This window comes from Callospermophilus lateralis, chromosome 16, assembly GCF_048772815.1.
Source record: "Callospermophilus lateralis isolate mCalLat2 chromosome 16, mCalLat2.hap1, whole genome shotgun sequence".
In the NCBI taxonomy this organism is placed as follows: domain Eukaryota; kingdom Metazoa; phylum Chordata; class Mammalia; order Rodentia; family Sciuridae; genus Callospermophilus; species Callospermophilus lateralis.
Genome location: NC_135320.1, coordinates 24,545,326 through 24,572,768, shown reverse-complemented (window position 1 = coordinate 24,572,768; position 27,443 = coordinate 24,545,326). Strand labels below are relative to the sequence as shown.

General features: G+C 40.4%; 1 protein-coding gene and 4 non-coding genes across 5 annotated transcripts in view; 4 read left to right on the top strand and 1 right to left on the bottom strand.

Annotated features, from left to right (window-relative positions):
* Positions 1-2,079: 2,079 nt before the first annotated feature.
* Trnar-acg (transfer RNA arginine (anticodon ACG)) lies at positions 2,080-2,152 on the bottom strand. The gene has a single exon. It is a non-coding gene; the product is annotated as a tRNA-Arg (tRNA).
* A 364-nt stretch (positions 2,153-2,516) lies between these two features.
* Positions 2,517-2,609, top strand: Trnay-gua (transfer RNA tyrosine (anticodon GUA)). Its single transcript has 2 exons — positions 2,517-2,553; positions 2,574-2,609. It is a non-coding gene; the product is annotated as a tRNA-Tyr (tRNA).
* Positions 2,610-3,114: 505 nt separating this feature from the next.
* Trnay-gua (transfer RNA tyrosine (anticodon GUA)) lies at positions 3,115-3,204 on the top strand. The gene is given in 2 exon segments: positions 3,115-3,151; positions 3,169-3,204. It is a non-coding gene; the product is annotated as a tRNA-Tyr (tRNA).
* Positions 3,205-3,343: 139 nt separating this feature from the next.
* On the top strand, positions 3,344-3,416 carry Trnaa-agc (transfer RNA alanine (anticodon AGC)). Its single transcript has one exon. It is a non-coding gene; the product is annotated as a tRNA-Ala (tRNA).
* Positions 3,417-15,481: 12,065 nt separating this feature from the next.
* The window catches only part of Trim55 (tripartite motif containing 55), a 51,915-nt gene continuing 39,953 nt past the window's right edge, over positions 15,482-27,443 (top strand). The window contains exons 1-4 of the mRNA XM_076835606.1: positions 15,482-15,802; positions 16,334-16,506; positions 23,281-23,446; positions 25,114-25,209. Of these exons, the coding sequence (XP_076691721.1) occupies positions 15,635-15,802; positions 16,334-16,506; positions 23,281-23,446; positions 25,114-25,209 (603 nt within the window). The 5' untranslated portion in view covers positions 15,482-15,634. The remainder of the gene's footprint in view (positions 15,803-16,333; positions 16,507-23,280; positions 23,447-25,113; positions 25,210-27,443) is intronic.

Genomic DNA, 27,443 nt, shown 5'->3' with positions numbered 1-27,443 from the left:
TCAAGAAGAGATTCATTCTAAGAGTGGGATGGGGTGGCATTCTTTGCTTTCCATGCATATTATTAGGATTGGCTCTGCCTCTCTTCCCAATCTACACCCATCCATGATCTCTCCAAGGAAATCCTCTCTGCTTAAGCAGCTCTTCAGGCTGCTCCACCAAAGGACAAATTCAGCAACAGCTGCACAATGTTGTGGACAACTGACCTCTTCACTGTTCTGTGCCTGAAGTCTCTTGGGAACTCTACTGAAAGAATGCTTTTGTTTCTGTTAGCTTGCAGAATGTGCATTTTGAACTATAGTTTTCTCTATCTCTATTCCAAGCTATATCCATATAGTCTCATTTGCTTTCCAGCTCCCAGAAATTTTTAAAAATCTCTAGTTTACTGATTGTACCTACTACAGTTTGCCATGTTGCAACAAATCTTTTTCCCTTTTTGCATATCTTTATTATCCTGTTTTCAATGCCCTACTCCTCAAATATGCCAAACAAGACATGCTATTCTGCCCCTTGAATACAGGGAATGAAGATCTAAATGAGGCCAGAACAATGGAAATTTTTGCAGTGAGGCCTAAGAAAAAGAAGGGAGTCTCAGGGTTATAGACTAAGAAAAGCTCAGGAACTTTTAAGGGAACTTTTTTCAACATGATATTAGAGCAACATAGACAAGAGCTGAGGGACACCGAGAAAAGCCTTTAAGAAGGCCAAGGTATATTTCTTTCTAGGTTTCCTGGAGAAATACCCTTGTATCATTATAATAAATGCTTCTCTTGCTTACACTAGCTCTGTGTGAATTTTTGCTACAAGTAAAAGGCCAGAAATCATGCATGTCTTGAAATCTGTTACTTAGGCTGGCTGTAGTAAAAGGAGACATACCAAGGATGATGGTTTCTGTCATCCTGCAATGATGGCCATGACTATGACCTCGGCAGATAATAAATACTTTGCTTGCCACCATAATAAAATGGGAAAAGGTAGGAATAAGACAGAGGCTATTTCCTCTTTACCTAATTTATTTGCTTCTGTCCATAAACGTTAAGGAAGGAGTACAATGTATGTCCCCAAAATCCCACAGAAGTAATTTTTTTTAAACTCTAGAAACACTATGTAACTTTAAAGGTACATCAGCTTGTTACATGCAAAATAGAAATTATGTTCAGTAGGAAACAAAAATTAAAACCACCATCATTTTACCCAAATTGTCTATGCTTGTCCTTCTCCCTTCAATTTTAGCTTCTTTGGACCAAGTTTAAGCAACCTTAGGGAAATTACATCCCCACTTTATAAAATTAATTGCTTTCTTTTTCCTAACTTCACATTATTCTTCGCATACTTCACATTTTTCTTAAAGCTTTTATTTTGGGGAATTGCTATCTTATCAGGAGACTTAACAGTTGCAAATCCTCTTCTACAAATTAGATTAAAATAAGAACTTCAGTACAGAAACTCAATTTGCTCAAACCAACATCATGTTTCCTTAGTTAAAAGAACCATCATTGGAAGGTTTTTAGGTAGGGCTAACAGGTAGAGATCGCAGAATATCACAAAATAGCCACGAGCCACTAACAATTTACTAACCCTCTTTGACTATGACTACAAAACCAGGCCAATGTAACGGGATCACAGGCCTATCTGGGAGGAAATATCTTTGTGAAAATTAAATGTAAGAATAGGATCAAAAAGACATTTTAAGTACCCTTAACTCCCCCCGCCCCCGCCACCCCGCCCCTTCTCTCTTCCTGCAGCGTCAGGGGAGCGAGGCCTTCTTTGGTGACTCTGTGATTGTGATGTCTTAAAATGATTTACAAAAGCCGAGGATCTGAGCTGCGTCCCGGGCAGCGCTGGGACTTCAACCAGCTCTGCGTGGGGCAGTCGGTTTCCAGAGGCCCGAGCGCATCCAGCCAGCCTCGCCCGGGACATTGGAAACCACGAGAGCAGCGGCGGCCAAAGTGAGCCTGGGCTGGGCTCTCTGGCCTCCAAGTGTGGCTTACATTATTGCAGTGATCTAACTACTTTGGTTTGGGAAACTCAGGGGGAAGTAACGACTTTTGGTTTTGAAAAACGGAAGTTATCAAAAAGCACGAGCCAGGCAGGAGTCGAACCTACAATCTTCTGATCCGTAGTCAGACGCGTTATCCATTGCGCCACTGGCCCTCCACGCCAAGCCCCAGGGGGGCCTTCAGAATGACACGGTAGTAAGGCGGGACCTGACAGTCACCCAGAGGTGAAACCTAGGCTAGCAAAGGAAGGCTGCGACAGACAGCGGAGTCGCAGAGTCTAGGCACAGCGGACCAGGACTCGGGTTAGGATCTTTCCCAGGGTCACGGGCTTGCGAGGTAGAGAGCCGGGCGGAGAGGAACGGGGCGGGACTGTCTTCTTACGCATGCGTATAACTTCACACCGGCTCGTGCTTAGTTCCGGGCTCTTCGAAGTGCGCATGCTCATGCTCTCAGCCAACCACGAGAGCGTTCTGACTCCTAAGTGTTGAATCTCAGGGGGCGCGCCTTGCCCTCTTGTCCCTTCGATAGCTCAGCTGGTAGAGCGGAGGACTGTAGCTGGTTCCCTAGCAAGAGAGATCCTTAGGTCGCTGGTTCGATTCCGGCTCGAAGGAGACTGATGTTTTGTTTTGTTTTGTTTTTTTTTTTTCCCTCCCCCGGCTTCCTATGATTTACAAGCCCTTTCTTTTCAGGACGTGACCCTCAATCATAGCACCCCAACGAACAGTTTGGCAGTTCGGTACTTTGGCACCATCGTGGGTCGGTGACATCCCACGTGTGAAACCTTTTGCGATTCCCAGAGCGAGGACATGCTCGGGCCAGTTAGTTCCAAAGTGCGGCTGTTTGTGTTTGTTCCTTAAGCTTCTCTGGCGTTTCCCGAGTTATTAAAAACAAAACAAAAAAAAAAAAAAAAAAGGGAGAGAACGCGGCCAAGCCGGTCCCAGGCAAAAGTGCCTTTTCCTAAACCCGGGGCAGCGTCTGCTCCGGCTGCCCCGAAGAGGTGGGAAGAGCCGTCTCCTACTCCTGGGCCCTGGGAACCGGGAAAACAGGGCACACCACACAGAGTCTAGAAAATGAGGCGATGTTATGGGAACAAGACGGGAGGAGAGCCGCCCGCTCCCTTCGATAGCTCAGCTGGTAGAGCGGAGGACTGTAGGTTGCATTTCCGTAGCCATCCTTAGGTCGCTGGTTCGACTCCGGCTCGAAGGAAGGGCGGTTTACTTTTGTCACTTTGGTTTCAGTTACTAGACAAGATCAAAAGTGGTTTTAAAAAAAAAAAAAATTATCTTCACTTCTCCCTGCTCTGTCCCTCCTCTAGAGGAACAGATAACCAGCCGTACCCAGCGGTGGGGGATTAGCTCAAATGGTAGAGCGCTCGCTTAGCATGCGAGAGGTAGCGGGATCGATGCCCGCATCCTCCAGTTTTCTTCCTGGTCTCATTTGGTAGTTTTTCGTTCAGTTCGCTCTCAATCTGAACCACTAAACAGAAAGTCAGACCTTAGGCAAGTAAGCTTGAGGTTACTGCTCGGTAAAACACCCCAGAGGATGGTCAATGGGTGTTGGCAGTTTCTCTAGGAAGTTTCTTGAAAAATCAGATCCATTTTCTTTGGGAAATTAACGAAGTTGGTTGTCTTTCTTTCACAAATGGTAACAAATTGCCTTTATGTATCTATTGCTGCTCCGGATCCTTTGTGATTTGGGTTTGATGTCAGCATTGCCGGGAGTTAGGGGAAATCAGACAGGGAAACAAGCAGGAAACAGAGAAGTTGGAAAGGGACATTGACTGCTTGACTCCTCTGTTAGGCAGAGCGGGCAGGGCAGGCTAAAGCAAGGGTGGAACGTGGAGAAGTCAGGGAGTGACGGGTTTGCTTTTGGAAGGGGGTTCTAGTGTTGGTGTCCTTCTAGGAAGTAATTGTGGAAAGTTAGTTATCAGCACTGAGAAAGAAGTAACTGGAATAAAAGTTCTGTTTAGGGCTCCCCTTGAGTACAATTTTGTTGAAAAATAACTAAAGCAGACACACAATTTGCTGAAAGATTCAGAGACTGAACAGAATACTTAAGAAGATCTTTCTGGTAATAATTCTCCTTACAGATTATTTTCTAGAATAGAGTCACTAAAGAGCTGTTGAAGTCACAACACAAAACATAAATTTTCCTAACAAAAAAGAATTATTATTCTTTTTGAGGCTAATAGTGGTAATAAAGAAATGGTAATTCTTCACTCTTGTACATTTTAGAGTCCTGGACAACTAGTATGCTTTTGCTACCAGTGTATATAACCTGCCTTGGTTTGTTGCTTTATCTTTAATTTTCTACTTTCCATTTTTTATCTCATCTTTCAATAATTTTTTAATTGAATGTATGGATCACTTAAAATATATCATGTTCATGAAAACACATTTACAAAGTAAGAAAGAGAATCCTTTTCACTGTAATTGCCTAAAAGAACAATAAATGGGTAATAAGTCAAAGGAATAGGAAAGAATAGTAACAGGATCTCTCTGTGGAGGACACACTTGTAACAGGTGATATGGGACAGAACTGAAACCTCTCAGGGTCAGTAGCTCAGGAGGGGAATGGAAATCAGGAAAAAGTCCAAAGATACAAGTCAGAAGACAATAAGCATAGTGGTTAGTCCTATGGGCTGTGAAACCAGATGACCTGTCTTGGCTTTGCAGTTCCTTACTGCATGACCTTGGGCAAGCTGCTTGGCATACTGGTTGCTTCAGTTTCCTCATTTGTAAAATAGGGATGATGATAAGGATACTTATTTTTATTAAGATATCATTTATAAAGCTGTTAGTACGGTGCCTGGCACATAGTAAGTACACAATAAGCATTAGCTGTTATCAGTGTGGAAGAAAAAAGGGAGGGGAAGGGGAAGAAGGGAGGGAAGGGCCTGGAGGGGAAGGAGGAAGGGAGAAGCATAATCATGAAGTGTCATATTCATGGGGTGTGGAAGCAAACCATACTTACAGAGAAGGCCTGGAGGAATTATTTTGAGAGTTTTTATTGACGTTTATATAAGTCCGTGTGGAAGTGCAAGAAAGAGGTGCTTGGCTCCTGTGTGCAAAGGAAATAGGAAAAAAACAATCATAAAAATACAAAATGAGGTTAAATACATTGTAATATGATCATATAATAAAAAATGTATGATTATTTAAATTATTTATTAAGAATTTGTATGGACATGGAAAATGTTAATAATTGAATTGCTAAATAAAGTATTACAGAGTAATACAAATAATAATAACAATATAAACAAGCATAAATTATCTATAAAAAAGATTGGAAAATGCATAAAAATGTTAATAATGGTGATCTTTTTTCTTCACTAAAAATTTTAAAATATTTTCTAATTTTTCCAAAATACCCATTTACTATTTTAACTGGAAATATAAATGAATATAGTAATAGCTCATATTTGAAATCCTGGTTGCTTCAGTTTCCTCATTTGTAAAATGCAGATGATAATAATTAGGTAATTAACAGCTAATATTTATTCAGCACTTCCTACAATCCAAACACAGTTCTAGGAACTTTACATGTATTGATGCATTTATTTTTCTCATAAAGAAAACACCAGGCCCAGATGGCTTCAGTAGTGAATTCTACTGAGCATTTAAGGAAGAAATAATACCAATTATATGTAAATTCTTCCAGAAAATTGAAGGAGGAATACTTTCCAACTCATTTCTATGAAGTCAACTTTAGCCTGATAACAAAACCAGGCAAAGACATTACAAGAAAATAAAACTGTAGGACAATATCCTTAATGAACAGGGATGTAAATACTCTCAACAAAAAATTTAGCTGATTAAATCCAACAATACATAAAAATAAAAATATATTATGACCAAGGGAATTTATTTCAGGAATACAAGACTAGTTCAACTTTCAAAAATTAATGTAATTCATCATATTAAACAGACTAAAGAAACATTTGACCAAATTTGACTTCCATTCCTCATTTTAAAAACTGACAGCAAACTTGGAAAGGAGGGGAATTTCATCAATCTAATATAGGCATCCATGTAAAACATACAGTAACATTATATTTAATAGAAAAGACTAAGGTGGATATGGTGGTACACACCTGTAATCCCAGCAACTCGGGATACTGAGGCAGGAGGATTGCAAGTTCAAGGCTAGCCTTAGCAATTTGGCAAGGCCCTCAGCAATTTAGCTTAAGACCCTGTCTCAAAAAAATAAAATAAAATAAAATGGGCGAGGCATGTGGCTCAGTGCTAAAGCCACTCTGGGTTTTATCCCTTCTTTCAAAACTGAAAATAAAAAGTAGTTAAAGACTAAATGCTTTCCTTCAAAGATCAGGAATAAGACCAGGATGCACTTTCTGGGTTTTTGACAATAGCCAGCACAATAAGGTTAAAAAAAGAAGAAGAGAGGAGGAAGAAGAGGAGAAAGAGGAGGAGGAGGAGGAGGAGGAGGAGGAGGAGGAGGAGGAGGAGGAGGAGGAGGAGGAGGAGAACTATCATTTTTAAAAACATTGATTATATGTTGGGATGGTAATATTTTGGTTATATATTAATAGAATTAGTTTCATTTGTTTCTTCTTAGCTTTTTTAATGTAGCTGCTAGAAAATTTAAAAATCATATACATGGCTCATATTTATCACATCTTATTTCTATGGATAGTGCAGGTTGGAGATGGGGCAGTTCACGTCAGGCCTTAGGACTCACAGTGATTTATGTTTTTTTCATGGGGTGATGCGACAGTTCCTGGGATTCAAATAGGGAGTGATGTGTAAGAAATGAATTGCAGAAGGCAAGAGTGAATTCAGATAAATCAGTTAGGAAACTGGGGTGTAAGGGTAGCGGCAGGTGAGTGGTGGTAGGGGTGGAGCTTAGGAGGCCCTGGAACCCAGGTGAGAACTTCACACAGCACAGACGACAATGGAAGGACCTTGGGCTATAAAGTATTTGCTATTTTTTGGAACAACTGTTGCTGTTTCTTTCTGGCACTTGAATTATGCCAGTAAATGTTCAGAGGAAAGTACAATATGTTAGTTTTCTAACATTTCCTTAGAGATCTTTATGATGAAGAAAAATTTATAAACAACAGATTTGAAACAGAAGCAATTATCAAGATGAAACAAAAAAAGCTTTGAACCAGAAGTTTGCAATCTAATGAAAGAAGTGTCCCATAGTGTTAGCTTCTGCTAAGTGCTTATCAAGTTAGTTCATTTCTCTTGTGATTTTCAATTTTATGAAATGACTGTTTTTCATTAAAAATTTTAGAATCATATATGCATGTTGCCTATTTCCAGAGACAATTAAATTGAAAAGATTATAAGGTAGACAGAAGGAAAGTATTAAGTATTGTATAGATAAAATGGCTTAAGGAGATGACATGAATCCTTTTTACTGGAGAAGTGTTTTGTTTTGTTTTCCCCAAATAACTTTAAAAGTTACATGGAGGCAAATTCTTAAGACAACTAATGATTAAATAGTGCTTTCCTGAAGCATACCTTGAACTCCAGCATATCAAAATAAATAACATTATATACCTACCTGTCTCTTGCCAGATACACTCTATCTGGTAGGACCAATAAACAGAATCTGCTGCCTAGAACACCAACTAGCTCACCTAAATTTCACCACTGACCTTATATGGCTCTCTCCCTAATTAAAAAATGGATGGATGGATGGACAGACGGACGGTTGAGTAGTTGTATGGATGGATGGATATTGCAAAGAAGAATTAATAATCTTGCATCTTTAAGAGGACTTGGCTTGCACAAGATTAAGAGTTGGCCCTTTGTTTTGGCATGAGATTAAAATATTTTTCAAGAGATTTAACTTATGCTGGAGGTGAGCTGAAAGTTTTAGGCTGCTAATGAAGCCTTTTCAACCTTTTCAACCCTCCTTCTTCTGCAGTCCTCAACTCTATGCCTGCACAGCCACATCATCTGGTGTCCTTTCCATGTTTTACTGACTTAGTCAGCCACCAAATCTCTTATGTGAGCTACAAGAAATCAAGAATTCTCCTTCCTCTCTATGTTAGAGGTTGAGCCAGAAGCAAGGTCAACTTTCTAATTCCCATTGTCTTCTCTCCCACTAGGTTTGTCCTCTATCTGCCTTACCACTTCCTATAAACAGTATCTTTTTAATTTCCTTTAGTTCTTTCCTCCATCTGACCATAACTCCTGTTTTGTTTGATCAACATATTTGTTGAGCTAAGCTCTACTATTTTCTAGTATCTGGACTTTCAATTACCTGTGCTAAAGAGACGAAAGAGAACATGAGTAAATTAAATGCCAAGGTTGTTCTAGAATCTTCAAGAAAATAGCACCCCTGACCTTAATTCCTTTTCTAATGCCTTATATCTTCAGAACTATTTTGAAAGTTGGGATGAAAAGTCTACTTTGGTCTTCTAGCATTCTGTGGCCAGTGGGGGTTCATATCACCCTAGCTATAGTACAGAATCCACCAAAGATCCAGTTCCTGTTGGTGAATCTTTCAAATGCATTTTAATTTTCTCCCCATTTTTTTTATATTTCATGTTCCAGAGCTGTTTGTTCAATGTGGTACCCATTAACCATATGAGGCCATTCAAATATAAATTTAAATTAAATGAAGTTTCAAATTCAGTTCCAGAGTTGCACTGTACACATTCTAAGTACTCAGTAGTTACTTGTGGCTAGAGGTTGAACTCCACAGATACAGAACATTTTCATCATTGCAGACTTTTTTTTTTTTTCTTTTTTGAGGTACTAGGGACTAAGCCCAGGGTCACTTTACCACTGAGCTACATGCCCAGTTCTTTTTTTATTTTTTATTTTGAGACAGGGTCTTGCTAAGTTGCTGGGGCTGGCCTTGAACCTGGGATCCTCCTTTCTCAGCCTCCATAGTCCCTGGGATTACAGCTATGCACCACCATGCCTGACTCATTACAAACCATTCTAATGGACTCTAGTTCATGGGAGTAGCACAGCTTGCAAGGGGAGACCATGGGCCCTGTAATCAAAAGATGAGTCTTCAAGTGTGCGTCACAAACTTAGCAATCATATGACTCTGGACAACTACTTTGTTCAGCCATAGTTGGCTCCATGACAGTAATAATACCTGTTAGGCGGAGCTATTATACAAAGCAATTGGTACTCAGTATATGTTTATTTTATTTGTTGTGCTGACATAAAAGTAAAAGTAATTTTAGAATCCCCCTTTCTCCCTTCCTGAGGTTAAAAAAAAAATGCACTAACATTTTATTACATAATAAAGAATTTGGCTGGCCTTTATCCTGAGTTCCTGGGAGGGAGCCTCTAGATTCTTAGAACTTCCTAAGTGGTAGGCATGTCTCTGTGCTATTCATTGTGGGCCCCAATAATTGAGACTGATAAGATGACTCAGGAGAGGGCCAATCAGGACAGAAAGAGCAACCTTGTGATTAGACTGTTGGGGTTTTGAGCTATGTAGTTTCAGCCCAGCCTCCAGGAAGGGAAGGAGGGCTGAAGACTGAGTTCAGTCACATGGCCAATGATTTAATCAGTAATTCCCACATAATAAAACCCAGATAAAAGTTCTGGACACAGGAGCCTGGGGGAGCTTCCCTGGTTAACAGGAGCTGTTGTTTTGTTACACATCTTGTGCCAGAGGGTGATGCATGCTGACTCCAATGGGGCATGAGGGTGGGGGACACAGAAGTTCATATTTGGGAACCCGCATTCAGACCTGTAGCCTAGGTTTTTCTTCTTTGACCCCGTCTTAATTTGTATCTGTCTCCTACCCATAAAATTGTAATCATAACTTTAATGCTTTCCTGAGTTCTATGTCACTCTTGGGTCAAAAGTGCCAGGGACCTGGGAACTCCTGTTTTCAGGTAGAGTTTGAAGTGAGGGCAGTCCTGTGGCGCCTACCTCCAGAGAAGCAGGGTCAGAAGCTTCACAGGCCTCCACATCATTCCTGTGTCTGACCCCTGAAACCTGCTTCCATTTGGTCTGGAGGCTAGAGGTTGAAAAATGTCAAAATCCCTATTGTCATCTCTTAATACCAAGTCCACTCTTGAGTGCCTGCTCAGTTTCTTGGGGAACCATGTTATTTCCCCCCACACTTCTCTGGAGAAATGGGAAGCTGTTGGAGAAGGGCAATGATGATTTTGCTTCAGTTTCTCAGTGTGTCTAAACATGCTCCTGCCCCAGGTCGGTGAACTCTGGAATTGCTCCCAATGGCTTCAAGCCCTGTCCTAATGTACATGGTGAGTGCCAAGGTGAGAGAAGGGGAGGGAGGAGTGCACCCCTTCTTCACAGTCCAGGATACCTCCAGGAAACTTTGTTGGTTTTCATGACTCTGAGGAGGCTCACGTCTACTCTAAATCCCAGAACTTTGAAGATGTCTTCAGTCCAATTCAGTTACAGAATGGTCCCTATCTCCTGGATTTTGAAGGATTTCGGAGTAGACTAAAATATTCTGGCTCCACCCTAGATCACATGCCACCACATGTGACTAAATCAGTCAGGGTCACTCCAGGTGAATTGGATTGGCACTGAATGATCACATAGAGACAGAGAAAATATCTTTTTCCTTGGGGTCCAGCCACATCTCCTCGACCCCAGCTCCCACAAGGGAAGCAAGAGAGACAGACAAAAGAAAGAGAGGGAGCATGCCTGAAGCCCTATTTACTGAGGGGAAGACAAATGAGGCAAGGGATTGGGCTTCAGGAGTGTGTACCCCAGTCTCATTGGGTGACGCCCACTCCCAGAGCTTCATTGCCAGTGGAGGTGAGATCCACCTGTTTCCCCACGAAGTTGAAACCAGTCTCATACCTCCATCACTCAAGGCTAAGGGTGTTCAGCTCCTAAGTGGCAGCTTCTGACAGAGCACTTTCTCTGTGTCCCACTCCCAACCCTTACACCCACCCCACAGATCACTGGTTTCTGAGAGGAGAGAGGAACAAGAGATGGGAAAAAGAGAATGAGGAGGGGAAAGTGGGTATTATCCACTGACTTGGCTCACAATCTTATGGGGGTTTTGCTTGCTTTGGGTATGGCCTCCAGAGACAGTTCTAGGAAAAAGTAGAAGGCAGAGGGAAAGAAGGATCATCAAATGACAGAATTGGGGATTTTCAGCGTCAAAAGAAATACTGTTTCAGATTTTTCTCCTAAAGATGCTGCTAAGCTGGTTATGAACCCCACTCACTTATAGACGAGAGAACTGAAATCCAGCAAGACGAGGTCACTTTTCCAACACTACAAAGTGAGGTGGACACAGAGGCCAGAGAGGAGCCTGTCTCCTGACTCACTCTGTACCCTCTCTGCAGTGTCACTTACTGCTCACACTCAAGGCATCTGAGTCATCTCTGTGGATTCGACTTTCATAACAACCTCAGAGTTCACTTCCTCCTTTCCTTCCCTGGTGCCATCACCCCATGCCAGGCCTTTATGACCTCTCACCTGGACTATCACCTTCCAATCTGGTCTTTAGCCAGGTTATGGGCACTCTTCATCTGTCCCTTTCACCACTGCAGGATTAACCTAGCCAACACACACTCTCATAGAAGTGTCCCTGAGAGAAGCTCTTAATGACTTCCTGATGTCTAATTTATTAAGTGTCAGAAACTCTTCAGTCCAGTGTTCACAGCCTGCCAAGCATCAGCAGCGTGCTCTGCACTCCAGCCTAAACCACCACATCCTCCTAGACTCCTGCTCACCCACCTCCCTGCCTTGCTTCTTCTATCTCACATGAAAAGCCCCACCTGTGACTCACCTAGCCACATTTTTTTATGTTTAAGTTCCTCAGTGGCTCTGTTCAAAAGTCTGTAGTCCTTATCACACTTTCTTTTGAACTATGGTTCTATATGTGCATATCTTATCTCTAATAGGCTCAGCTCCTTGAGGACATGGCTTGTGTCTTGTTTATCTTTTGTTCCCCAGACCCTTGCACAATGGAGATACCAGATAAACATTTGATGAATTTTTAAAAATTTATTTATTTTTTTATTTGTTCAACTTGTACATGACAGCAGAATGCATTTTGATTCATCATACACAAATGGAGCGCAACATTTCAATTCTCTGGTTGTACATGGTGTAGAGACGCACCATTCTTGCAATCATATATGTACCTAGGGTAAGGATGTTCATCTCATTCCACCATCTTTCCTACCCTCATAACCCCTCCTCACCCTCCCCTTTGTCCAATCCATGCTTTTCCTTCATTCTTCCCATAGCCCCCCACCCCATCATAGATCAGCTTCCACTAATCAGAGAAAACATTCAGCCTTTGGTTTTTTGGGATTGACTTGCTTCGCTTAGCATAATCTTCTCCAACTCCATCCATTTTCCTGCAAATGCCATAATTTTATTCTCTTTTAATGATGAGTAATATTCAATTGTGTATAATATATATCACAGTTTCTTTACCCATACTCAATGAATGTTTTTTGAGGCAATTACTTCTTTCTATATGAATAAGCTCTGCTACAACGTACACTCGTGTGCAGCATTACAACTTTTCAGTCAATGATGGACCAACTGCATGCCCAGTAATGGTCCCATGATACTGTTTTGCCTAATGATGTCTTAGCTGTCATAATGTTCTGCACAAGACATTACGCACATGTTAAAAGTGATGCTATGTAAGGAAGTCTAGGCTATTGTGTGTGTGTTTTTTTGTCTTAATTTTTAACAAAAGCATTTAAAAATGAAAACTACAAAAAGAAAAATCTTAAAGAATTTTCATTTCTTTTTTAGAAAGCTTACAAAAGTATTCTTGTGTATCTACACAATGTGGTTGAATTTAATAAATATTATTACAAAAGAGTCAAAAAGTTAAAAAATTTAAAAGTGCATAAAATAAAAAGTTATAGTAAGTTCAGTTCAATTTATTATTGAAGAAAAGAAAATTTTTAATACATTTAGTGCAGCCTAAGTGTGTGATTTATAAGGTCTACAGGGGCATCCAGTCATGTCCTCAGACTTCACATTCACTCACCACTCATCCAGAGCAACTTTCAGTCCTGTGAGCTCCATTCATGGTAAGTGCCATCCACGTATACCATATCTTATCTTTTATATCATATTTTCACTGAACCTTTTCTGTATTCAGATATTCATATACATATATGTGTAATTATTATTGTACTACAATTGCTTAGAGTATTCAGTACAACACCGTGCTGTTGGTAGGAGTGATAAGCTGTACTATATAGCCTCAGTATGCAGTAGGCTAGACCATCTAATTTTCTCTAAGTACTCTGGGATGTTCGCATAATGACAGAATTGCCTAGCAACGAATTTCTCAGAATCCATCCCTGTTGTTAATCAACTTATGACCATACCATTAGTTTAAGTTGCTGAGATGGTTAATTTTGATTGTCAACTAGATTGAGAGAGTTCTGGAAATCGAATGAAGCAGACTGCTGGGTGTGTCTGTGAGGGAACTGTCAGAGGCAGTTGAGGTAGACAAGTGAACTGAGTAGGGAAGACCTACCCTGAATATGGGAAGCTCAGTCCAATAGGCTGGGGGCCTGGATGGAACAAAAACTACATGTGTGCAAGCTTTTGACTCTCCTTGAGCAGGTGTGGTTTTCTCCATTGCTATCATTCCAGGATATCAGACTCTTCAGCCTTTGAACATGGATTTGTACCAGCAAGTCTCCAGGGAGCTTCCAGGCCTTCAGCCTCAGATTGCATCATTTGTTTCTCATGTTCTGAGGCTCCCAACTTCTTGCATTGAGCTCTCCATCCTGCAGAAGGGCATTGTGAAGCCCTTCAGCCCCTGACCCTATAATCCAATCTAATAGAACGCTCTTTTAATTATATATACATTTTATTGGTTCTATTCCTCTGGAGAACCCTGGTTAATACAAGTGTCATTCCTTAGTTTGCAAGGTCTTACACTTTTACACTAGAAACTTCTTCTTCCCTAAAAATTATCTCACATATTGTGCTCAGACCTCCATAGTCAGAGTAATGATAAACAGAATTAACGGCCTAGTCTAGGTGACCAGATGTAAATCAGTAAAAAAAATTTCATCAGTTTCTTTTTACTAAATAAGTTGCTAAATAAATATTGAAAAATATTAGCAGAATCATCCCAAGATCCCTGAAGTGTTTATGAATACATATAACTTATTATTAGGTAACGGAGCTTATTATTAGATCATCAATAAGCTCTCAGTGCACACAGCACTAAGTCCACACATAACCAGTCACCCTGATCTACCCTTTACTGATAATTAAGTACATTGGGGATTGTGAACAAAATGTATTCTTTATTCAAGGTTTTTAAAATCAAGGAGAAACAGGATACAAATTCATCGTATAAAAACAGTCATGATTTTTTCTTTCAGTTTTTAATCTCATTCAAAAACTTTTAAATACAATACAGTTAAACAGTTGTTTCACAAAATCCTGGCAAATATCAGAATCTATATTTATAATTTAAGATTTATAACTACAAATAGAAAAATCTTAAAGAATTTTTATTTCTTAAGAGTAGACCAAGAATATCAGAAATGTCCAGGAAAGCTCTAAATTTTAAATATCACCTTGGAGGAAAGAGCAGATGCACAACTATTTCAGAAGTAGATCAGACAGAAATATGGAAGAACTATGTTTTCATTTCAGTTGTAGATGGTACTGATATCTGTCCCCTGACATGTGGCCAAAGGAAATCATGATTCTGCTAGCCACAGGCCAGCTACTACTATACCACTACAAATTATTGTCATGAACTAAATTTAAATTTTTAAAGAATATCAAATTTTCTTTGTGTTTTTGGGTGTGTATAGGGGTAAGGGAATAGGATGAAAGAGGGTTAGGGAAGAAGGAAAACAACGTGTAAAAGAATTATTAGTTGTTTTTTTTTAATTGGATCATCAACTGGGTGTTTTGTTTTGTTTTGTTTTGTTTCAATTTTGTAGACATCTTTATTGTGAAAGGATTTGAATTCAGCTTTTCAATTGGAATTTCCCCCTGACTACAACCCTGGCAAATTCGAAAGATTTAATATTAAATAAGTCATTTTAGATGGCTACCTTTGTGAAGCCATGATAATGATGTTCAAGTCGAGTTTTATTATTATTATTATTATTATTATTATTATTATTATTATTTGTTCCTAAGCAGGTACTGTCAGGCTACTTTCCTTGACTCAGTTTCTGATCTCTCAAGACAGAAATGGTGTTCACTGTACAGTTAGACTCTTGGGCCGCATTCTGCCCTTCCTGAAGAAGCCTGTCACCAAGTTCCTCCCCCGTGCTGGCTGAGGCATGTCTCAGGGGCCAGGCACGAACATTTGCATTTGTTGTTGACAACTGTCAGCTTCTGCCTCCTTCCCCCCACCACCCCTGTCTAAATGGGGTTTGTAATCCTCCTTCCCACCCACTCTCTTCACTCCCAGGGGCAAGAATGTTGACTCCTGCTCTCTGTCACCTGTCAGAATCCATCCTCCTGTCACTGGCTTATATGGACAAGTCGGCCCACTGTCACGTGACGTTGGGCTGCTAAAAACAGCTCCGGCTCCACTCTGAACGAGGGCCTGAAACAATGTCCTCCACCAAGAGAAACATAAAGGACACTTGATCATACAGTCTTTGGAATTATTTCCAGGAAACACACTTGCCGAGGCCCATTCGGAGCACCCTTTCCCTGGCAGTGCACTCAGGGACGGCCAGGAGATGAGTGCATCTCTGAATTACAAGTCTTTTTCCAAAGAGCAACAGACTATGGATAACTTGGAGAAGCAACTTATCTGTCCCATCTGCCTGGAGATGTTCACAAAGCCCGTGGTCATTCTCCCCTGTCAGCACAACCTGTGCCGGAAGTGTGCCAGCGACATTTTCCAGGTAGGCTTGTTTGGGATTTGGGGGTTTAAAAGATCCCCTCCTCTCCAAATCAAGTGCTTCATATCGAAGTCGATTCCTTTAGAAAACTTTCTAGGATGGCATTTATTTTCAATTTATTTGGATAATTCCCTCTGGACTTTGATGCCAACCTGCTCCTTACTCCCAAATCTGGTTGTATTTTAATTCTAAGAATCACATTTGTTTTTAACAAAACCAAATCATTGAATTTGTTTCAAAGTCAAAAATGAATTACTACCCAAGACACAAATGTTGGTGTTTCTGGCTGAAACTTTTGGTTATGAAAACATTGGGTGGAAAAATGCCTCATGCTGACTGATACATTGCAGGTGCCTGTGGATAAGGACTGGCTCTCTGCTCCAGGACCACTGGCACTAAAGCCCTGAGGGATTATCTTATGCCAAGCTTAAAGTAGAAGTCCATGTTGTTTGTAATCACGGAGAGTGAAAATAAGTCTCAGGAAAGCACCCTGTGGTGTGACTCAATTCCTCTTTCCTTGCTTGGCAAGAATAGGCCTCTAACCCATATTTGCCGACAAGAGGAGGAACCACGGTGGCATCAGGGGGCCGATTCCGATGCCCCTCCTGTAGACACGAAGTGGTTCTGGACAGACATGGGGTCTATGGACTTCAGAGGAACCTGCTGGTAGAAAACATCATCGACATCTACAAGCAGGAGTCCACCAGGTAACACTCTTCCATGCGCCAAATCCTTTTGATGCTTGTTTGTATTTGTTTGTATGTTTTCAAAGGGTTGCCACACTGAATGATTGTCTACCAGAGACTGACTGTTTTATAGTAAAGGGATTTTCCAAGTCAGTCCTTCCCAATGGGACTGAGAGTCACTCATGGGAAGAGAGAAGGGAACTGGTGTTCAGCTTTGGTATCATGTAAGAATGAAGTCACTCATTAGCACTAATCCATCCCAGATGGTGATGCTGAAAGAGGCATGCGGTGGCCCTCCCCTGAAAGTCTTGTAGCACATACATTTTAGACATTTTTTGCACATTACAGATCCTTTGTATTTCCAGACCCTACATAGCAGAAAAATTCCAGTGCAAATATAAAGTTAACAGAAATGGCATCTTCCAAAATAGCCCAGTTTCTAGTTCAGACATTCTTGCCCTTAGAATTGTCTAACTAATAATAAGAAAAACAAAATCCTCTGACATTGTCACCAGTTTGAATCTATGAGAAATTCAAAGGCAGATATCAATCCTGGCCTTTACAGACTTACAATTTAGAGACATGGGAGGGGGAAAAATTAAGTCCAGCTGTATATTATATTTGCTGTATACTTTTAGCATTTACTTGTTGATTGATTGTTATATACATCCATCCCTTTAAAAAAATGTTAAAGGCTTCTTATTTATGGAACCACATTGGCCATGCAGTTTCTTTCCTAGAGACAACACTGCAAAAATATATTCCTAGAAGGCACAGAATGAAGAGCCTTTTCACTATTGTGCATAGCTCAGTCCAATCCACAAAGCTCGATAGCAATATGGAGACCCTCTAGAAATGGCCTCATTGAGATTCTTTTTCAGGGTCATGTATTTATAGAACATCTGTTAGGTTTTAAGAGCCTTGTGCTTTAGAAGGAAAGCTGTTCTACAAATCTAACCTATAATTATTGTAGTTATTATGGCTATTAGTTTCTGCTTGAGATTCAAAACTTAATTAGATAGTACCAGGATATAGATGGGTTTGGGGAAGAAGAATGGTTGATGACTTATTGCAGAGATTGCAGCCACCTGTTTCCCTTGCTTCCAAAATCTCCTGACAAGAAAGAAAGTACTATTATTGTTATCAAGTCAGAGATCTGATCTCACTGAATTTTGTTACTTTAAACTGCAAATACACAAATTGTCTTTTAAAAAATGAACCAATTAATAATCAACCAATTATTAAAACGAATTTCTATGGTAGCTATTTTAGTACCTAGTACAGGAATTGGCTTATTTTGCTTATTTAGCATGATATTCTCGCCTTACACCTGATAGTTGCTCTCTAAGCTTACATGAATAATGACATTAGTATTATTACATTAACAACATTAATTTTCTCACAGGTTGCCATAGTGGGAACTTGAAATATGAATAAAACAATACTTGTTACGAAATCCAGAGGAGAGGAGGTGTTAAAACTTATGGCATTAGTAAGACCACAGAAACACTTGCTTACTTGAGCCATGAACTCGTGTTGTTGCCGCTACCAAAAATAGTGCCGAGGAACTGGGAAGCAAATTGCATGAAAGGAATGAACCAAATTTCTAAAAAAAAATAAGCTCATAATCAAGAATAAGTTTGCTTTTTTGATTATCAAATTTTTCCTATGTTGTTTCTTAAACATGAGACTTGCCTTTAGGGCATTTTAACTTGGTGGCCAAACCACAAGTGGCCCAGAAGGCTTGGCCACAGGTCTGGGCATGGAGTCAGTCGTTCCCTGGAGGCTGGAAGTCTTGACAGATCAGAACTCTGAACCTCAGGGTACATTAGACAACCCTGGAATAACCTTGGATAAGAAGAGTGAAATGAGCCCGGCTGTGGCCATTGGGGACGTCAAAGGAAAGGGGAGGAGGTATCAACAATGGACCATGGGTACTGGGCAACTCTGGCCTCTTACAGAACACCTAGAGACTGTAATTCTCCACAAATCCTGGCCTTATCTAGAACAGGGCATGGTGCTAAACTAGTCTCAGTTTGGGGGTTTGGTAGGAGAAGAAATTAATTTGGTTAATATTAAGAATAAACAGTAATGAACTTTAAAGTATAATAAGCAAAATTACTATGTGCTATGGGTCAGACACTGTTCAGGGTGCTTTATGTGTCAATCTTGTGTGATTCTCTAATTCTTACACAATCCTGTGAGGTGATACTGCTGCTGCTGCTGATGGTGATTACTATTATTGCCCTATTAAAAGTCTTTATTATTTATTTATTTATTTTAAAGTTTGATAATTGTTTTTTTATTTGTTCTAATTAGTTATACATGACAGTAGCATGCATTTTGACACATCATACATAAATAGAGTATAATTTCTCATTCTCCTGGTTGTACATGATATAGAATTACACCAGTTGTGCAGTCTTATATGCACATCACATAGTAATGTCTGATTCAGTTCACTGTCTTCTTACCCCCATATTCCCCCACCCCCATCCCTTCACTCCCCTCTGTCTAATCCAAAGTACTTCTATTCTTTCCTAGGCCCACCCACTTATTGTGAATTAGCATCTGCATATCAGAGAAAACATCCAGCCTTTGGTTCTTTGGAATTGGCTTATTTTGCTTAGCATGATATTCTCCAGCTCCATCCATTTACCTGCAAATGCCATAATTTCATTCTTCTTAAGGCTGGGTAATATTCCATTGTGCATATATACCACATTTTCTTTATCCATTCATCTCTTAAAGGGCATTTAGGTTGCTTCCACAGTTTATCTATTGTGAAGTGAGCTGCTATAAACATTGATGTGGTTGCATTGCTATAGTATGCTGATTTTAAGTCCTTTGGGTATACAGCGAGAAGTGGGAGAGTTGGGTCAAATGGTGGTTCCATTCCAAGTTTTCTAAGGAATCTCCATACTGCTTCCCAGAGTGGTTGCACCAATTTGCAGTCCCACCAGCAATGAATGATTGTGCCTTTTCCTCCACATCTTCGCCAACATTTATTATTGTCTATATTCTTGAAAACTGCCATTCTGACTGTTGTGAGATAAAATCTTAGAGTAGTTTTGATTTACATTTCTCTAATTACTAGAGATGTCAAACATTTTTTCATATATTTGTTGATCAAATGTATATCTTCTTCTGGAAATGTCTGTTTAGCTGCATAGCCCATTTATGATTGGACTGTTTGGTTTTTTGGTGTTAAGTTTTTTGAGTTATTTATATATCCTGGAGATTAGTGCTCTATCTGATGTGCATGTGGCAAAAATTTGCTTCCCAAATATAGGCTCTCTCTTCACCTCATTGATTGTTTCTTTTGCTGAGAAGAAGCTTTTTAGTTTGAGTCCATTACATTTATTAATTCTTTATTTTATTTCTTGTGCTTTAGGAGTCTTGTTAAGGAAGTTGGGGCCTAATCCAAAGTGATGAGGATTTGGGCCTACTTTTTGCTCTATTCGGTGCAGAGACCAGAATAGTCAAAGCCATCCTTAGCAAGAAGAGTAAGGCCGGAGACATCAGAATACCAGACCTTAAACGATACTATAAAGCCATAGTAACAAAAACAGCATGGTGTTGGCACCAAAATAGACATGTAGATGAATGGTACAGAATGGAGGACTCAGACAAACCCACATAAATACAGTTATCTCATACTAGACAAAGGCGCCAAAAACATACATTGGAGAAAAGGTAGCCTCTTCAACAAATGGTGCTGGGGGAACTGGAAATCCATATGTAGCAAAATGAAAATAAATCCCTATCTCTCACCATGCACAAAACTCAAAGCCCCTTGCTTCTTGAATCCATGTCTTCCTCTTTGTTAGTTTACTCTTTTGTTTTTGTGGAGCACATCCTTAAGCAATCTCTTAAAATATACATAGTTCTCTTCTTTTTAGCTTCCCTTAAATGCCTGTCTTCAGGATACCTTGTAGAGGTTCAACTGCAGCTTCTGGCTGCAGTTTCAGAATCTTTCCAGAACTCCACAGCTCAAGTCAGCTGGCTTCTTGTAGCATTCTCCCCTGTAGGCACTTAGAGCTAAGATGTAACTCAAGTAAGTCACTGCTCCCAATTTCCAACATTTGGTGACATCTCTCATCTGCCATCATCTTGCTTACTTTTAGTCCTTTATTGATTTATACCTTTTTATTTCCTTATCTCATTTTAGGGGGATTTCATCAGGAAACATAAGTACAGGCCTGGGTTCATTTTGCCATATTTAATTAGAAGACTCTTGGTCCAATTTTTAGACATAAGTAAAAACTGAGACCAGAATAGATTGAGTAACTCACCTAAGGCCACATGAAGAAGCCGAGGTAGGATTAAGCTTTAAGATCAGTACAATCATACTGCCTGAATCACTTCACCAAGACACCTACCTTTCAGTAAATGCTGGTGTGGTCCCCACAGCCTCCGAGATGGGCAAGAGCAGGTACAGGTTTATTGTATCTAGTCTAAACAGCATGGCTGGGAGTCTCTGCCAACATTTGACACTGACCTCTGAACCACGCCTGTGAGCTTAGCCACTCACCTCATAAAAATGCGTTCATATCTTTATTCTGCATGCCATATTTGCCCCAAATCTGTTATTTCTTGTAAGTTGTTCGGAGGTTTTCATTGTATGCTCATTTTTAAGCCGGTGATACCCTTGGTCCTGTGTTGCCACCTAAACAAGAAAAACCCAATAAGGAATATGGGAAGCAGTTCTCAGTATATTGTCGCATCATGAAAAGAAGAAATTGAATCACAAACAAAAGTAAGCCCATATCCTGATGACTGTTTCCACATGTTCAGTACCTCCTATCCTACATATACCTGTGCCTGTCACACCATCTCTGGTGACACCAGAACAGCACCTGGGCCCTCAGGAAATGCCTAGGGAAGGTGAGTGCAGCAGCTCTTCCTGTGCTGTTTTCTAGTAGACATGTGACAGACTCTTGCTTAGTCCACATTTATTACAAGATGGAGATACATGGGGTGGGGGGAAGGTTTTGGAGGTAGAGATGCCTTTGATCAGACAGAGACCACTTTGTCAGTCCTTATCTGTAGATAACACCCAGAGGGCCTGGTCATTTATGAACAGACTCCTCAGGATGTTGTCTGGTCTTTCCCTTTGCCAAATGGGAGCCCAGTTCCCCATGCCTTCTAGAGCTATGTGGTGATATGTAAAGCTCAGGGTACACTGTCCACCAGTCAGGCAAATTACCTTTTATTTTCTTATTCATTCAATAAATATTTAAGGAGCCCTCTCCTATATGCGAGTTACTGTTCTGGGTACTGGGGAATCCAGCAAAAAAGAAGACACACCGTAGCCACAGCCCCTGCCCTCAAGAAGCTCACGCTCTAGGGGAGGAAATAGGCCTTGAAGGGAGCGCAATCTTCCCAGTTATGGAGGTTAATTCCCAAGCATATGGCCAAGCCAGGAAGTCATAGATTACTCAGGCAATACCAGTTACAACCAATAACCACCAGCTGCTAAGCTGCTATAAGACCAGACTGAAATTCTTCCTGCAAACATCAGATTCCAAAAGCTTAATGCTGGAAGTCCATGCAATTTCCCTACCGGACCTGGAGATTTCCTAACATTTAGTTGCCCCAATCCAAATACTGGACTTTTGCCCCGTGATTTCTAGAGGTATATAGCATGTTCTCCATCTTCTTCTGAGTTCTAACACTGTAGTTAAATATGCCACATATCAGCATTAATTGTGTTCAAACATTTTTATTTATGACTCACAGTTGAAAGTATGCTTTTCATTGTTAATATTGACCAATTACATATATGGATACGTATGTATATATAATTTCATATTTTGTGTTTGTGTGTGTTTGTGTGTGTGTATGCCTGAAACAAAATTTTACATATCAGTACTTATTCTTACTACATATAAGGCACAGTATTTGCTATTCAATTTTATTTTAACTTTAGCAATGCTAGTCACAACCCCCTAAACTGATTTCATGCCCCTTAAAACCTGTAGTTTTTAAGAAATGCATCTCAATAGCAACTGAGAAGAATGTAGTCCCAAATCTGAAATGCTTCTAAATATCTATGTGGTTGGGACTATTAAGAATGCTCTTGGATTTAGAGTTAATAGTTTTCTTTTTTTTTTTTCAAATACTTATGAAAACTATTAACAGTCTTAGATAGAATACATCAGAATTCCAGGATTTTATATAAGGAAGCCACATCTTTACTTCCTTCTTATGTACTTCTAACTTCCAACCAGCACCTAGATTCATAATAAAAGAAAACTTTGGCTCTCCCTAGCCGTCTTCAGTTTTATAGGTGGGAAAGGTGTTTGCCAAGACCAGAGGCTGAAGGGCTGGGAGTGAGCTCTTCTGCTGACATAAACTTGATATTTAGCTTATCAGCAACTTCCTCTTCTTACCCATAATAGGAAAGTGTCTCATGAGAAACTTGTGAGCTCATGGGCACAGAGCTGGAGCACATTTCTGATGGCTGGCAAGGGTCCAGCATTCAACTTTCAGGAATTTCACTAGACAGTTTTAAGGCTTGAATTGAAATCAGCTATGATGGAAATACACTATGAAAATTGATAAATGCTACAAATCAGTGTCTCTAGGCTCCCAAGCCCCACGCCGAACAGGTTATTAAGAGACTTGTCAGCACCCACCACTAACTTACAGGGAAACTGAACTCCAACCATTTGGAGCACAGGAAAGAAACCCCAGGAGTCTTCTGGAATAGGGTTGCTGGGGGTTCAGGGACCTGTCTCTGCTCTGATCCAATAAAAGTTGATGAACATTCATCCGCCTACTTCCTCCCAGGCCAGAAAAGAAGTCTGACCAGCCCATGTGTGAAGAACACGAAGAGGAGCGCATCAACATCTACTGTCTGAACTGTGAAGTGCCCACCTGCTCCCTCTGCAAGGTGTTTGGTGCACACAAGGATTGCCAGGTGGCACCCCTCACTCACGTGTTCCAGAGGCAGAAGGTAAAGGAGCCACTCCAGCTCTTCTTCCTCAGTCCTTTTCAAGTGTTGGTATGGTCAGCTCCACGCTGGGGAAGGAGTCAACGCAAGCCATGCAGGGCCACAGGGCCCTGGAGGGCATGTGCAGAGAGCCAATCAGGGGAGGATGTGGGACAGTTGGTGCACACAGAGCCTCATGTCAGATTCCCTGCAGGGTGGTAGAGAAGACCAGGGAGAACAAGGATACTGAGGTTCAGGAACAGATGCAGAAGAACAGAACCCCAGATTTTGTGCCTTTTGGGGGTTACTGAAGACAAGCATGTTAAGGGGCCAGGCCCAAGCTCAACCTGCTTACAATGATTGGAAGTTTAGATTACAGATAAGAAAAGGATGGCTTTCCCCGCCTCCAGTCACAGAATACTTTTCTTCATTCACCAAGGAAAGTTCTTTTGCCCTCTGTAGAGCCCACTCTTGTGGGAGAGAGTTGTCATAGTGACATGAAGTTCTGAGCAGCTTTAAAACCTTGCCTCCTGCTGGGCTTCAGATTGCCTTAGGCCAGCTGCTAAAAGCCATCCCAAGGATGGTGCATCTCCCTGCCACAGCCACCCAGGCCTCTGCCTCTGCCCCCTCTTTCTAACCAAATAAAGTCTCCACATCAGCTCGTCACTAACCTGCCAGCCTGGTTTCATGCAGGAACTTGTGAGAACTTATCCCTCTGGTGCAGATAAAAGTGGGGTTGGGGCACTGAGACTTGCAGACACTCTTGGACTGAGAATTCGAGCAGCTCCACCTCTCGGTATCTTTCGGTTAGAATAATCAACTCCTCGTGGGTCAGTGTTCAACTGTGAAGATCAGGGCTGAAATCAAATCTGGAAGTTGTACTCGTCGGGCAACACCAGCTACCACCAATAACCACTAGCTAGCTGCTAAAGAAAGAGAACTTTGCACATTTATTTTGCAAATTTATTTTTCAATTTACTTTTGGCTAATTCCCCCTTCTCCTCCTTTCCCCCTGCCCCATACCCCCATCCTAACATTATTTTCCTCAAAGCCCTGGTGACTCGTGGGAATGGGATAGGGACAGAAGGTGGGACTCTGTCCTGGCTGCTATTCGGTCAAACTGCTTCACTTTTACCTGATAGGATTGTGTATTAGCTTCCATTTGAAGATATGATTCTTCAGCTTTCAGGTGTTTTACAACTATTGTTTTGATCCAGATCTCCCATTTTAAGTAAGAGGAAATTAGGGTCCAAATTGAGTACATGTTTTGCCCAACTTTTTTACAGAATTGGACCAGGCATGTAGATTTCCTGTGTCACCATTCACTGCTCCCTGCAGCTCCATGGTCAGAAATGGGAAGAGGGTAAAATGTTTAGAGTTCCTCCACTTGAGTATGTTATTCTCCGTAGCTATAATTTCAATGGTCTTCCTGTTTTCCATAGAGTCACAGTCTCCAGTGAGAATGTGAGGAAAACTATGAAATCCCTTCCCACACACATGCAACCCGATCTGAAGGTGGGCTTGCAAGATCAGGAGGTTCACAGGTTTCCCAGGTCTCACTGTTATTCCTTTGGAATTGCATGGACCCCCATTAGGAACTCCATAAGAACAATACTGTGACTTAATCCACATTCTTAGTGACTAGGAAACCTGGCTCCCAAGATCTGGAGTCCCTCTTTTCTCTTCATCAGTCAGAGCTCAGTGATGGCATCGCTGTTCTTGTGGGGAGCAACGATCGAGTCCAAGGGGTGATCAGCCAGCTGGAGGACACCTGTAAAACCATTGAGGTAAGTCAGGTGACTCCCAGGGAGGTGAGCCTACAACTCCTGGGGTTCGTAGCTTCCTCAGTGCCCCAGTAGAAATCCCTATCCTGCCCTTAGTTCTTTTCTAACAGAATGGCTTTCTTCCTGATATGTCTCTGAAATGCTCACTTCCTGGCACAGAAGAGAAATTGCCACATGAGTGAAAGAGGCAGATTTTACCACAATTACTCAGGTGGTTGTTGTATGTGTTGCTCTTCCTTGGTCAACTCCTTTTGAAAGATTAAGCAAGGAGAAAAACCAATTTCCAGTTCATGGAAATGAGTGTTACTGCTACTCCTGCAAAACTTCTTGGGGAAAATCCCGACAGTCTTAAGTCATGCTAGTAAAATGCCTATTGTTTTACATGTATGTCTGTTAATTTTATGAGTGGCATGTTGCATTTTTCATTCTGCTTCTTTTTTTTTAACCTAAGAATTATGTTCTTAAGATCCATTTATATTACTATGAGCATGTATATTATATATCTAAATATATATTACATATTTAGACCTTTGCATTATTATATGTAAATATATATATATATATATATATATATATATATATATATATATATGCCTTTAAATAATAGAACTGGGGGGTCTTCTTTACATATTCCTCTATCTCACATTTTTATAAAGTAAGTGTGAAATATTTTATAACTAGTAAAATAAAAAAACAAATGAATGGTACTCACTTTATAAAGTTGCTGAGAGGAATTAAAAAAGCAGAATGCTTAGCACAGTACCTGGTATGTAATGAATGACCTGTGAAAACTCATTATTATTTTATCATTAGAAAGACCCGTTCTATTAAGAGCTGAGGGCCATTTCCTAGACGATGGCTTCAAGATATTAGCTACCATTGTCTCATTTTAGATCTACACATCATTAAATCTCCTTTCTTCTCCACACTCACATCCATAAAAAGACCCATGATAAATCTAGGGTTCGTTTATAGAAGAAATGTTTTGTTCTTGGTGAAGAACTCAAAAATGAGTCAGAAATGGGCAATATCCACTTTTTTCTTTGCACTTATTTACAGTAAAGGTCAAATACAGTTTAATCAGTAGCCATGGATTAGGACAGACCACATTGAGTCTGGAGTGTTTAAGTAGGAGGCTGTTGCTTCTGAGTGAGATAACCTGCAGATCCCTGGGCCTTTTTCAGAGATGTCTGTGAGGTGGAACTGGCTTTCTGTCTGAAACTGCAGAATACATACAGGAGAAAAACCCTGTGGGTCACATTGGAGCCTTGAGTAAATGCAAACAACTCAAATCCAGCTCCTTTAGTTCCGGCCAACATCAAAGGGTGGCAAGAGATTTGACAACAGGATTTCTTCACAGTGACTCGTCAGAAGCAAAGTGGGAAGCAGCTGTTTCTAATTATGCTGAGAACAAGACAAGAAGGAACAGGTTTCAAGTTAATTCAGCAGAAGGGAGTTAGGGCAGATATCAGGGAGAACTTTCCAGAAGCAAAGATCAGGATCATTACCCCATTCTTACTGGTAATGACATTCATTACCTGTCACACTTTTATTTTCACAGCTTACTAAAGGAGGGTATGTAATTGCTCCCTGCAAGTCTGTTTTGACCATCCCTTTTTATCTGTTTATTTTTGGGATTTTATCTTAATAGGGAAAAACCATAGAAAGTGATATATATATATATACATACACACACACACTCACATATATCATAGGATGTATCTATATGAATAATATATAAATGTATTCTCTCTCTCTCTCTCTCTCTCTCTCTCTCTATATATATATATATATATATATATATATATAATCTCATAGGATGTATGCATTCCTATATAACAACAATTCCTATATAACAACTATATATGCATTCCTATATAACAACACGGAATGTGCATATTTATATTGAATCTTCTGTACATCCATGGGAGGAAAAACACCAGAAAGGCTAAGAACTTTAAATAATAGAACTGGGGGTGATTTTCAATGCCTTCTTTACATATTTCTCTATCTCACATTTTTATAAAGTAAGTCTGACATATTTTATAACCAGTAAAATGAAAAACAAATGAATGGATACGCATGTGGATAAGCATGGTTCTTTCAGATCAGTGTAGGTGGCTCGTCTGGAGATGTAGGGATTGCCTCAGAGCACAGTGGAGGTCTCTGACTTCCTGGTTCCAGTCCTGTTTGAAGGGCCCCTGAAGACAGGAACACCATTACAAGAGGCCACCTCA